Source organism: Aquarana catesbeiana, linkage group LG05, assembly GCF_042186555.1.
Source record: "Aquarana catesbeiana isolate 2022-GZ linkage group LG05, ASM4218655v1, whole genome shotgun sequence".
Lineage (NCBI taxonomy): Eukaryota > Metazoa > Chordata > Amphibia > Anura > Ranidae > Aquarana > Aquarana catesbeiana.
This window is the reverse complement of record NC_133328.1, coordinates 255323245-255337687: the sequence shown is the minus strand read 5'-3', so window position 1 is coordinate 255337687 and position 14443 is coordinate 255323245. Positions and strand designations below refer to the sequence as shown.

General features: G+C 44.8%; 1 protein-coding gene across 4 annotated transcripts in view; it reads right to left on the bottom strand.

The window, feature by feature from the left end:
• RECK (reversion inducing cysteine rich protein with kazal motifs) overlaps window positions 1–14443 on the bottom strand; it is a 1099858-nt gene that overhangs the window by 619796 nt on the left and 465619 nt on the right. For all 4 annotated transcript variants that reach the window (XM_073630723.1, XM_073630721.1, XM_073630722.1 and 1 more), the window contains exon 9: window positions 3319–3580. In XM_073630723.1, the coding sequence (XP_073486824.1) occupies window positions 3319–3580 (262 nt within the window). The remainder of the gene's footprint in view (window positions 1–3318; window positions 3581–14443) is intronic.

Genomic DNA, 14443 nt, shown 5'->3' with positions numbered 1-14443 from the left:
TTTCTATTTATTAATATTCAATTTGCAAGTCATGAGCTAAAAATTGTGTGTGATTGATGAAGCAAAAACTAAAACTATGTCCCTCTTTTATACACAGGATGAGCTCAGCCAAGAGGAGAATCTGGAAAGTGGCAGGCAGAAGGAGGCCGTGCCCAGTGTCAGCCAGGAGGTGGCTGGGCCCAGTGTCAGCCAGGAGGTGGCCGGGCCCAGTAGGGGCCTCACCCAATCCCAGGTGCCTTCCCTCCGCCTTACAACAAAAAGGCCCAGGAAGAGAACGATCATGGAGGAGGCAGCACTGGGCCTCATTAGGGAAGCAACTGATGTCCTCAGAAGCCCCCCCGACGTTGAAGAGGCCTATGGCTGCTATCTAGACACTAGATTGATGAAATTGGGGGAGGGCCAATGCTTCCTCTGTGAGGGAATTTTTGGTGAGGCCCTTCAGAAGGGGTTGTGGGGCCAACTGACTGAGAACAGCCATGTATATGAGCACGCCCATCCTCCTCCTCCTGCCACAAGTCCACCAACAGAGCCACAGCCTCCAAGGGAGGCTGCAGGGAAGGCTGCAAGGAAGCGTGGAGGGAAGGCTGCAGTGAAGAGAAGAAAGTGATGACCTAGGTTCAGTCTGGTCTGACAGAAGACGCAGGCTGGTGTAGTACCACAGCCTGGGGACATATATGTCATCTGCTCCTGGTCCTGATCTCTGGGAGTCCTGGACCAGATTGGGCTCCAAATTATATGGACTCCTCAAGATAAAAAAATTTTTTCCACAGACTTAATGTCTGCCCTGGGGGCCAAAAGGCTTCGCTAATTCCAAAAGTTTCTCCAGCGTTGCCTTCCTCTTTTTTTGTTACCCAGAATAAATGTATATTTTATTTTCTGAAAATGCCTATGCCTATGCGTTTTTTTTTTTAAATAGGACAGTTTGTGAGTAGGCAGGTACAGTCAGGACCATAAATATTGGGACATCGACACAATTCTAATCTTTTTGGCTCGAATACACCACCACAAAGGATTTGGAATGTAATGAACAAGATGTGCTTTAACTGCAGACTTTCAGCTTTAATTTGAGGGTATTTACATCCAAATCAGGTGAACGTGGTAGGAATTACAACAGTTTGTATATGTGCCTCTCACTTTTTAAGGGACCAAAAGTAATGGGACAGATTAACAATCATCCACCAAACTTTCACTTTTTAATACTTGGTTGCAAATCCTTTGCAGTCAATTACAGCCTGAAGTCTGGAACGCATAGACATCACCAGGCGCTGGGTTTCATCCCTGGTGATGCTCTGCCAGGCCTCTACTGCAACTGTCTTCAGTTCCTGCTTGTTCTTGGGCCATTTTCACTTCAGTTTTGTCTTCAGCAAGTGAAATGCATGCTCAATCGGATTCAGGTCAGGTGATTGACTTGGCCATTGCATAACATTCCACTTCTTTCCCTTAAAAAAGTCTTTGGTTGCTTTCGCAGTATGCTTCGGTTCATTGTCCATTTGCACTGTGAAGCGCCGTCCAATGAGTTCTGAAGTATTTTGCTAAATATGAGCAGATAATATTGCCCAAAACACTTCAGAATTTATCCTTCTGCTATTGTCAGCAGTCACATCATCAATAAATACAAGAGAACCAGTTTCATTGGCAGCCATACATGCCCACACCATGACACTACCACCACCATGCTTCACTGATGAGGTGGTATGCTTTGGATCATGAACAGTTGCTTTCCTTCTCCATACTCTTCTCTTCCCATCACTCTGGTACAAGTTGATCTTGGTCTCATCTGTCCATAGAATGTTGTTCCAGAACTGTGAAGGCTTTTTTAGATGTTGTTTGGCAAACTCTAATCTGGCCTTCCTGTTTTTGAGGCTCACAAATGGTTTACATCTTGTAGTGAACCCTCTGTATTCACTCTGGTGAAGTCTTCTCTTGATTGCTGACTTTGACACACATACACCTACCTCCTGGAGAGTGTTCTTGATTTGGCCAACTGTTGTGAAGAGTGTTTTCTTCACCAGGGAAAGAATTCTTCGGTCATCCACCACAGTTGTTTTCCGTGGTCTTCCGGGTCTTTTGGTGTTGCTGAGCTCACTGGTGCGTTCTTTCTTTTTAAGGATGTTCCAAACAGTTGATTTGACCACACCTAATGTTTTTGCTATCTCTCTGATGGTTTTGTTTGTTTTTTTCAGCCTAATGATGGCTTGCTTCAATGACAGTGACAGCTCTTTGGATCTTTAGAGAGTTGAGAGTTGACAGATTCCAAATGCAAATAGCACACTTGAAATGAACTCTGGACCTTTTATCTACTCCTTGTAAATGGGATAATGAGGGAATAACACACACCTGGCCATGGAACAGCTGAGCAGCCGATTGTCCCATTACTTTTGGTCCCTTAAAAAGTGGGAGGCACATATACAAACTGTTGTAATTCCTACACCGATGTAAATACCCTCAAATTAAAACTGCAAGTCTGCAGTTAAAGCACATCTTGTTTGTTTCATTTCAAATCCATTGTGGTGGTGTATAGGGCCAAAAAGATTAGAATTGTGTCGATGTCTCAATACTTATGGACCTGACTGTACATTTCAAAAATACAACATCAAATTAACAAGGGACACCAACCAGCCTCCTTGAGTTTAAAAAATACAAGATAATAATGTTATTGTGGTAACTTGACACACGAAAAAACAAATTATGGAGATCACTAGAAAATAATTTTTCAATAATCCAAAAAAGGAGATCTTGATGAAATAAAAAAAAATTTAAAAAAATGACTATATATATAATTCTAAACAGCATTATGGAGATCTGGCTTTAAAAAAATAAAAGATTATTCCGAAGATCACATGAAATAATAAAGAAATAAGTTTGTGAGAACTCTGTGTGAATATCAGCAGCAAAACAACTTCATTCTTCTAGCATTATAAAGCACAAAAGAATGCACTGCATTAAAAGATCTCAGAATTTGCAGCGTGAGGAATGTGCTATCTCCATTAGGAACACAAGTTTTACCAGACCGAGCGCTTCCTTCTCTTACTTGCTTCAGAGCATGCGTCGTTTTTGGTGCGTCGGAACAGCATACAGAGGAGCAGTTTATCTGATAGCAATTAGTTCCATCAGAAAAAAATATAGAACATATATAGTCCGATGGGGCATACACATGGTCGGAATATACGATGAAAAGCTCCCATCTGACTTTTTCTGATGGACATTCCGCTTGTGTGTAAGTGGCATAAGCCTTAATCAATGCCCTATATAATATATTCAATTTAGTAATACCGTTTTTTTACATTGAGCCTGCATAGGTTCTAAGTTATCACTTACCTACATTTCGATGAATTTGCTTTTGAACAACAATGCAGTTTAGCTCCATCAACTCCAGTAGAAGGTGGAGGAGCAATTGTGACCCCAGGATGAACTGAACTTTCTAGAAAGCATTGCCAGAGTGGATCCTGAGGCAGAGGCATGGTTTTACAAGCTGCAATTAAGTTATCAACAATCTCAATCTCAGTTCTTTTAGTCATTAGAATTCTTTTGCAAGCTGTTTGACAAGCATGATCCTCAGCTCTGTCACAGCAGTACAGACCTATAGAGAAAAAAAATTAAAAGAATATATTAGAGCAGTATAGTAAATAAAGTTTTTTTGCAGCCCGAACACAATTAGAATATCACCCAGTGGCGGAATTACCAGGGTCGCCACATTCGTACTTGCGACGGGGCCCGGCATTCCGCCACTGTGGGGGGGGCCCAGCGGGGTTACTATTCACAGGGCCCAGGCACAGGCATCGATAGTTTGTTTCATTTCCCTCTCCGTGCGTCCTCTCTCGCAGGACACACAGCTGATCTTCTCCCCCCTCCCCTCTCCTGTGTGCTCCGCGGGAAATGTGAGCATCTTAGCTTCACACTTGACTGCCCGCGGAACACACGGGAGGGGAGGGGGGAGAAGATCAGCTGTGTGTCCTGCGAGAGAGGATGCACGGAGAGGGAAATAAAACAAACTATTGATGCCTGTGCTGCTGTTACATGAGAGACAGCACAGGCGTTGCCAGGGGGGGATGCGGGCTGCACCGGGTGACACCCGCCAGAGGGGTGACACCTGTGCGCAGTGGCACCGCTCTTTAACACTGCACAGTCCTCACCCCTACACATCCCTGCGCACAGTGGAGCAGACCGAAGCCGCCTCCCCTCCTCTCAGTTTACGGAGGGGGAGGAGGAGGAGTCCGAGGCACACATGCCGCTCGCTGTGCTTATTCCGCGCTGTTCTGAGGTCTGTAAAGTTTTTATCCAAACAGACATGTGCTGGGGGGAACGCTATGGGAGGGGGGTCTGCACTGATGTAGGGACGGTGGTCTGCACTGAGGGGGGTCTGCATTGATGGGGTGGGGGTCTGCACTGAGTGGGGTCTGCATTGATGGGGGGGTCTGCACCATGGGGGGTGTGTGCTGATGGAGGGGGGAGGTCTGCACTGAGGGGGGTCTGCACTGATGAAGGGGGGTGGTCTGCACTGAAGGGGGTCTGCATTGTGGGGGGCCTGCACTGATGGAGGGGGTCTGTACTGAGGGGGGTGTGAACTGATGGGGGTTCTGTACTGAGAAGGGTGTGAACTGATGGAGGGGTGTCTGCAATGAGGGAGGGGAGGTCTGCACTGATGGAGGGGGGTCTACACTGGGGTCTATAGTGATTGAGGGGAGTCTATACTGATAGATGAGGGTCTGCACTGAGGGGGGTCTATACTGATAGATGAGGGTCTTCACTGAGGGGGATCTAAACTGATAGATGAGGGTCTGCACTGAGGGGGGTCTATACTAATAGATGAGGGTCTGCACTGAGGGGGGTCTCTACTGATAGATGAGGGTCTGAACTGAGGGGGGTCTATACTGATAGATGAGGGTCTGCACTGAGGGGGGTCTATACTGATAGATGAGGGTCTGCACTGAGGGGGGTCTATACTGATAGATGAGGGTCTGCACTGAGGGGGGCCTATACTGATAGATGAGGGTCTGCACTGAGGGGGGACTATACTGATAGATGAGGGTCTGCACTGAGGGGGGTCTATACTGATAGATGAGGGTCTGCACTGAGGGGGGTCTATACTGATAGATGAGGGTCTGCACTGAGGGTCTATACTGATAGATGAGGGTCTGAACTGAGGGGGGTCTATACTGATAGATGAGGGTCTGAACTGAGGGGGGTCTATACTGATATATGGGGGTCTATGCTGATAGAGGGGGGCTATACTGATAGATGGGGGGTCTGCAATGAGGGGGGCTATACTGATGGAGGGGGTCTGTACTTAGTGAGTGGGTCTGTACTTAGTGAGGAGGATCTATACTGTGAGAGGGGGGCCTGTACTTAGTGAGGAGGGTCTGTACTTAGTGGGGGGTCTATACTGAGAGAGGGGTCTGCAGTTAGTGGAGGGGGGTCTGTACTGAGGGGGGGGCTATAGTTGGTAGAGGGGGGTGACACCAGTTTTTTCCGCACTGGGTGACACCAACCCTAGTGATGCCACTGGAGAGACACGCTCTGCGCTCAGAGCCGTGCTGTCCTGAGAAGACAGAGGACTCTGATGGGCACTGATAGACACCGATGGACACTGATAGAGGACACTGATGGGCACTGATAGAGGGCACTGATGGACACTGATAGAGGACTCTGATGGACACTGATGGACACTGATAGAGGACTCTGATAGACACTGATAAGATTTACTGATGAGCACTGAAGGGGAGGCACTGATAGGGGACACCGATGGGAGGCACTGATAGGGGACACCGATGGGAGGCACTGATAGGGGACACCGATGGGAGGCACTGATAGGATTTACTGATGGGCACTGAAGGGAGGCACTGATAGGGGGCACTGAGAAGGCACTAGGGGGCACTAATAGGGGGCACTGGTGGGCACTGATAGGAGGCACAGATGGGGGCACTGATAGGGGGCACCGATGGGAGGCACTCATAGGATTTACTGATGAGCACTGATAGTGGGCACCGATGGGAGGCACCAATGGGATTTACTGATGAGCACTGAAGGGAGGCACTGATAGGGGGCACTGATAGGGGGCACCGATGGGAGGCACTCATAGGATTTACTGATGAGCACTGATAGTGGGCACCGATGGGAGGCACCAATGGGATTTACTGATGAGCACTGAAGGGAGGCACTGATAGGGGGCACTAAGAAGGCACTAGGGTGCACTGATAGGGGGCACTAAGAAGGCACTGATAGGAGGCACTGAAGGGGGGCACTGATAGGCTGCACTGATAGGAGGCAATGATGGGCATTGATGAGCACTGATAGGCAGAACTCATAGGCTGCACGGATGGGCACTGAGGAACACCGAAAGGCAGAACTAAGGCAGTATTGATGGGCACTGATGGGCAGTATTGAAGAGTACCGATAGGTGGCACGGATGGACGCTGCAATAATGAGCACTGATAGGTGAGGCTGATAGGCAGATTTGAAGGGCACTAATAGGCAGCATTAATGAGCACTGATAGGTAACACTTGTAGGCGGCATTGATGGGCACTGATACATGGCACTGATGATTGGGGCACTGATTATCAGTGTAAACAATTTACTGACATTCTTGACAGTTAATGGCAGTCCTTTCCTAACACAGACACAGCGTGGGAGGAAAGGGCTGCGGATAACCGGCAAGTCTGTTTACATGTGATCAGCTGACATCACATGGTAAAGGGCCACTGTGATTGCGCTGGATGCATGTCCCAGGGGTCATGCGGGAAGCACAGTTTTGGGAGGATGTCCATGGATACCCTCCCAAAATTGGAAGCCCGGGGTTGGATGGAAGGGGGGGCCCATCATTGTTTCTTGCACCGGGGCCCTGAAGGTTCTAGTTACGCCTCTGATACCACCATTCCATATTTTGACATACAAATAGAAGTTGTAATCATTCTGTGTTTCCTGAGACAGTAAAGTGATGCAGAACACACACGACTAAGAATGAGACATATGAAGGGGAGTAGGAAATGTAAAGCAACAGTAAGCTTTCTGATTTACAGTAGTTTCTAGAGTTAGCTATTTTGATCAGAACTATCTATTATTAGGAGAATATACAGTATATAACAGCCTTCCTAAAGCCTCCTACACACAATGAGAATATCGGATGAATGATCGTGGTTTTTTTTTTGCATGCTAGTCTCATTTTGAAAATTAAGAGGCTACTAAAGTTACGAAAATTCTCACACAACAGAATACAATTTTGGAAGTGATGTAGTGTGTTCTATTGTGTTGTAATGTATTGATGCGTTTACGAGCATGTGGTCTTGGTCTTCTGATTTTTTTTTTTTTTTGGACGAAAAGTGTACTGATTAAACAAAAAACATTTGTTCCGGTATTGTTCAAGAAAATATTTTGTGTTTGTCCCTTCGGATAGTTTTGCATGAACTGTCGCAATTGGCTCTCAAAAGCTGTACACTAATGATCAGATTATCGTACATTCGATTCAAAATCGGTATTTTTCGTCCAATTTTGTGATCCTGTACTGGGCATAAGTAGTGGTGTAAAAGCACTGTGATGTGGATTTGTGCTCATAAGCGATTTCCTCTAAAAATTGTGTCTGGTTTGGTGTTTTCCAGTATTTCAGTATCTAAAGTAAGCTTTTGGCTGCTTTCAGAAGATGAATTATGATTGACTTCTTAAATATATCCATCGGGAGTGTTGTGGAAGAGAATCCAAGATATCACTAGCACACTATGTTTAACCGCTTGCCAGCTGAAGGGTTAAATAACTTTTTAATCACTTACGGACCGCCCGCCATCGTTATACGTCGGCACTTTGAAGAGGAATGTCTTTGTTACGGCAGCAGATAGCTGCCATAACCCCAGTATGCTCTTCAGCGGGCAGTTCTCTTTCAGATAAAAGTGGTCCCTGCAGTGGATTCGCTGCAAGATCACTTTTATCGGAGGGTGGGAAAGGCCCCCGCCATGCTCCGGTGGTCTCCGCTGCTTACCGGAGCCGCCAATAGCGGCGGAGATGATCGGGTCCTTTCTCCTGCTTGGCTGGCTGCCAAGTGAGGGGAAGATGGCCCCCACACAGCTCCATACCATTAACTGGCTGAAGCGACGTCGAACATCACTTCGGCTCAATGCTTTTAAAGGAGAATTGTATTTATTTATTTATTTTCAAATGACATTCGTTTTTTTTTGTTTTTTTTTATTGCATTTTAGTTTAAAATATGAGATGTGAGGTCTTTTTGACCCCAGATCTCATATTTAAGAGGTACTGTCATGCTTTTTTTCTATTACAAGGAATGCTTACTTTTTTATTTATTTTTTTTTTTTTATGAAAGGACAGTGTCAATATAAAAAACAAAGTAAAATGAATAAAAAATTTAATTAAAAAATCTAAAGCGTCCCAACGAGAGCATACGTGAGTAGCGCCCGCATATGAAAACGGTGTGAAGTGTGACATGTTGGGTATCAATTTACTTGGCGTAACATTATCTTTCACAATATTAAAAAGAGAAATTGGGCTAAATGTCTTATTTTTTAATTTAAAAAAGTGTATTTTTTCCCAAAAAAGTGCGCTTGTAAAACCGCTGCACAAATATGGTGTGACAAAGTATTGCAATGACCCCCATTTTATTCTCTAGGGCAGGGGTAGGCAACCTTGGCCCTCCAGCTGTTTTGAAACTACAAGTCCCATGAGACCTTTCAAGACCCTAACAATCACAGGCATGACTGCTAGAGGCAGAGGCATGATGGGATTTGTAGTTTCACTGCAGCTGGAGGGCCGAGGTTACCTACCCCTGCTCTAGGTTGTTGGAAAAATATATATATAATGTTTGGGGGTTCTAAGTAATTTTCTAACAAAAAAAAAATTATTTTAACTTGTAAACACAGAGTCTGAAAAATAGCCCCGGTCCTTAAGTGGTTAATATAATGATGGTGGAAAATAATAACATCTATCTCATCCTGTGTACTTAAGATGAAACACAAGCCAAAAATGAACAAGTCTCTGGTCTTCAGTTCAGTTTCAGTGTCTGTGTCTGGGTGGGACTTCCGGGGCCCTGTAGCCAAGGCTAAAAGCTAAGAGGGAGACCAATGGTAGAATTCAACCCCTACACCAGCCGCATCACTTGTACGTGACCTGGCACTTTCGGGTAGGGAGCGTGCGCGCGTGGTGCCAGCGATTCCCGCCGATCGGCTGGAAGACACATAGAACAGAGCTCTGCCTGTTAGTGGGGAAGCAATTGGTTTTCTTTTCCTACAAAGCAGGGAATGAAATCCATCACTTCCCTTGGTAAAAGCATCACACAGTGTACACAAAAACACTGACTAGGCACACATTTAACCCTTTGATCGCCTTAGCTAATTAACCCCTTCCCAGCCAGTGTCATTAGTACAGTGACAGTGCATATTTTTAGCACCGATCACCGATATTAGTGTCATTGGTTCCCAAAAAGTATCAAAGTGTCAGAATGTCCACTGCAATATCACGGCCCTGCTATAAGTCGCTGATTGCCACCATTATTAGTAACAAAAAATAAAATAATTCCAGTATAGATCCCATAGTTTGTAGAAGATACCGTATAACTTTTACACAAACCAATCAATATACGCTTATTGGGATTTTTTTTTACCAAAAATATGTAGCAGAAATCATATTGGCCTAAATTTATGAGGAAATTAGATTTCTACTTTTTATGGATATGTTTTATAGCAGAAAGTAAAAAATGTTGTTTTTTTCCAAAATGTACGCAAAAAATATGAAAAATGCAGTGATAATCAAATACCATAAAAAAAGAAAGCTCTATTTGTGGGGAAAAAAATGACATAAATGTAATTTATGGATAGCGCTGCATGACTGCGCAATTGTCAGTTAAAGCAACACAGTGCTATATCACACAAAAAAGTGGCCTGGTCATGAAGGGAGGTAAATCTTCCAGAGGTCAAGTGGTTAAACAAAAATGAAACAGAAAACTTTTGCTGTCACAATAAAGAAAAGTTTCAAGGCTGCAAAGGACCTCTTCCCCAGGCAGCAGTGAGCAACCAGATAAACATATAGCAAAAAACCCTTATCACAACCCCCCCACCCACAGGAATGCCCATAGACAGCCCACAATCACAAAAATTATTTATCCAGTGCAATCAGTGAACAATACGTGAACAATAGTGATATACATCAAAATGTGTTGCAATGTGTTTTGAATTCAGCATACAGCGCTGTATACACATTTATAGGCAGGTAGTGACCTCTGCTGCTCCAGCGGGAATTTAGGGGTTAACTGTACTCCCAGGTTTTTTTTGGTGGGTTCGATCCCCCGGTCCTGTGTGCTATAAAATGGATAAGGCCCGAATCCTAACAGTGGAAGGGAGAGAGAGACAGAGGGGAGACTTGCATTCACACCCAGTCTGTATGGGAGGAAAGTGCAATTTAAGTAACCGGCACATATAATTTGCCAAGTTACATAGTTAATCTGGTTAAAAAAAAGACACATGTCCATCCAGTGCAACCAACAGAGAAAAAAAGTACAAGAGTTAATACAGTGTAAAGATACAGTGGTTATCAAGGGTAACAAAGGTTTCTCTAGCAGCCTGTCATTAAGCGTGTATATGTGGCAGATGAGGGAGTTGTTGTTGGCACTCCTTCAGCCGTAATCCATCCCCCATAAGCAACGGAAGCAGATCTGCACTGCCATGGCCTTCACCCTGTACACAGGTATGGAATTACAGTTGTGCTCATAAGTTTACATACCCTGGCAGAATTGATGATTTCTTGGCCATTTTTCAGAGAATGTGAATGATAACACAAAACATTTCTTTCACTCATGGTTAGTGTTTGGCTGAAGCCATTTATTATCATTCAACTGTGTTTACTCTACTCTTTTTTATCATAATGGCAACAAACTACCCAAATGACTCTGATCAAAAGTTTACATACTCTGGTGATTTTGGCCTGATAACAGGCATACAAGTTGACACAAAGGGGTTTGAATGGCTATTAAAAGTAACCATCCTCACCTGTGATCTGTTTGCTTGTAATTAGTGTTTGTGTGTATTAAAGGACAATGTGTTTCTGGACTCCTGACAGACCCTTGCATCTTTCATCCAGTGCTGCACTGAAGTTTCTGGATTCTGAGTCGAGGGGAAAGCAAAAGAATTGTCAAAGGATCTACGGTAAAAGGTATTTGAACTGTATAAAACAGGAAAGGGATATAAAAAGGTATCCAAGGAATTGAGAATGCCAATCAGCAGTGTTCAAACTCTAATCAAAAAGTGAAAAATGAGGGGTCCTGTTGAAACCAAACCATGGTCAGGTAGACCAACTAAAATTTCAGCCACAACTGCCAGGAAAATTGTTCAGGATGCCAATAAAAACCCACAAATAACTTCAGGTGAAATACAGGACTCTCTGAAAACATGTGGTGTGGCTGTTTCAAGATGCACAATAAGGAGGCACTTGAAGAAAGATGGGCTGCATGGTCGAGTTGCCAGCAGAAAGCCATTACTATGCAAATGCCACAAAGTATGCCGCTTATAATACGCCAAACAGCACAGAGACAAGCCTCAAATCTTCTGGCACTAAGTAATTTCGAGTGGTGAGAACAACATTGAGCTTTTTGGCCACAACCATAAATGCTGCATTTGGAGAAGAGTCAAAAAGGCCTATGATGAAAGGTACAGAAGTGTATAGCTGATGTTTTGGGGATTTGTGAGCTACAAAGGCACAGGAAATTTGGTCAAAATTGATGGCAAGATGAATGCAGTATGTTATCAAAAAATATTGGAGGAACATTTGCAGTCATCAGCCAGGAACTTGCGCATGGGACATACTTGTACATTCCAACATGACAATGATCCAAAACACAAGGCCAAGTCGACCTGTCATTGGCTACAGCAGAATAAAGTGAAGGTTCTGGAGTGGCCATCTCAGTCTCCTGGCCTCAATATCATTGAGCCACTCTGGGGAGATTGCAAACGTGCAGTTCATGCAAGACAGCCCACGAATTTACAGCAACTGGAGGCTTTTTGCCAAGAGGAATGGGCAGCTTTACCATCTGAGAAGATAAAGAGCCTCATCCACAAATACCACAAAAGACTTCAAGCTGTCATTGATGATAAAGGGGGCAATATACGGTATTAAGAACTGGGGTATGTAAACTTTTAATCAGGGTCATTTGGGTAGTTTTTGTTGCCATTATGATTTAAAAAGAGTAAACAGTTGATTAATAATAAATGGCTTCAGCCAAACATTAACCAAGAGTGAAAAAAGTTTTTGTGTTATTCATATTCTCTGAAAAAATGGCCAAGAAATCATAAATTCTGCCAGGGTATGGAAACTTATGAGCACAACTGTATGTGAAGTGCGAGCATGGAGTCTGTGCTAGGTACACGGCAGTACCCCATACCGTTACTGCGAGTGAGGTAGCGGTGATACGCTGGATAGGTGGAGAAGGCATTGGCTCTGTGTGTCCCTCCCAAATGTACAAATGACCATGTTGGTGTATATGACATTAAGGGGGTTTACTAGAGTTCATTCATGTTTAGTCATCTCCTGGGTCATGAGCATAGAGCTCAAGTAAAGGTGCCCCATGTGTAAGGCAGTGATCCTGTACAATGTGCCTAGCATAGCCCAGAAGAACCCACCCCTGGGTAGGCCTCTCATGTGACCCTTACTTGGCACCCAATGAGGAGAGAAAGATGATGGACATGATGACCACCCTGTTGCCACGACATTCCCACATGTCCACTTACAAGATTTTGCTAAATTTTTATAAGATCTTTCAGTTTGACCATAAAAATGTCCTGCAAGGCACTGGTGGACCTAGCCTTCCCAGAGGGCAACTGGAAGGCGCTGGCTAGGTCACCAGTACCTCAGAATAACTGGAAGAAGTAAAAGAGGTCGGTGAACCACGGCTACGTGTCTGAATGGACACACGGAGCTACGGCTCGGGTGCCCCCATAGAAAACTGTGGGGGCACTCAACAGGAGGGAGGGTCCAGGAACGCCCAAAAAGGGACCAGAGAAGAGGAGGAGCAGAGCTACTCTGTGCAAAACCACTGCACAGCGCAGGTAAGTATAGCATGTTTGTTATTTTTAACAAAAACAAAACTTTAGTATCACTTTAAAGTGGACTGTAACGGAACCCCCACACTCTGCTTGAGTGCTTCCGTCGGTACACTGCTTCCTCCAATCTAGACCTACAGATATCAGATATTACAGCCAATATATTGTAATTAAAACTCAGGCGAGACTAGCTCAGTTACACTGCTTGAACATGGAATCTTTATTGGAACAAACCCACCCAAATATATACACCAGGAGAACATCTTCACCCCCCTTCTGACCATATTACCTTAAATACAATCTGTAAACAGAAACAGAATTAACATAGCTAAGTAGTCCCTTAAAGCAGCCGAGGTGACTCCATGGCCACCTGGCCATTGTTAGTCGTCAAGGTGACTCCATGGCCACCTGGCCATTGGGAGGCCGATCCAGGGCTGGAGCATCCCAATAAGTACGCTCCATTGAATGACATTGGTGAAACCAGTCAGGGACCAGCACTGCTGGAGCTGAGGGACTCTCCTAGCTGCCGGGGAAAGTACTCCTCCAGTGAGAGTGGGGGGGAAGCGAAGGGAAAGGAAAGACAGATTCTGGTGGTGGGGGACTCAATTCTTAGAAGGACAGAGAGGCCAATCTGTAACAAAGACCTGAAACGCCGAACAGTATGTTGTCTACAGGGCGCTCGGGTTCGGGACATCACGGATCTGGTGGACAGATTACTGAGAGGGGCTGGGGAAGACCCAGCTGTCATGGTGCACTTTGGCACCAATGACAAAGTCAGAGCCAAATGGAGTGTCCTAAAGAACAATTTTAGGGACTTAGGAGCTAAATTGAGGAAAAGGACCTCAAAGGTAGTATTCTCAGCAATACTACCGGTATATCGAGCCACACCAGAAAGGCAGAGGGAGAATAGGGAAGTAAACAAGTGGCTGAAGAGCTGGTGTAGTATCGAGGGGTTTGGGCTCCTGGAATACTGGGCCGACTTCTCAGTTGATAACCGGTACTATAGAAGGGATGAACTGCACCTAAATGAGGAGGGTGCAGATCAGCTGGGAATGAAGATGGCCAAAAAGTTAGAGGAGCTTTTAAACTAGGCGATAGGGGGGAGGGTCCAGAGGTAAAGATAGTCAGAGTGGAACATATTCCAGAGGGTAATATTGGGGGCATTAGTGTTAGGTTGACCAAAGCACATAAACCCAACGTAAGAATAGTAGCAAGTCCTAGTTGTAATCTCGGAACACCCAATAAGAGGATAATATTCGACCGGTCTAAATTATGTGGCATGTTCACCAATGCCAGGAGCCTGGCGGACAAGATGGGTGAACTAGAGATACTGTTGTACGAGGAGGATTTGGATTTTGTGAGAATTTCAGAGACCTGGTTCAACAGCTCTCATGATTGGCTGGCAAACATTCAAGGG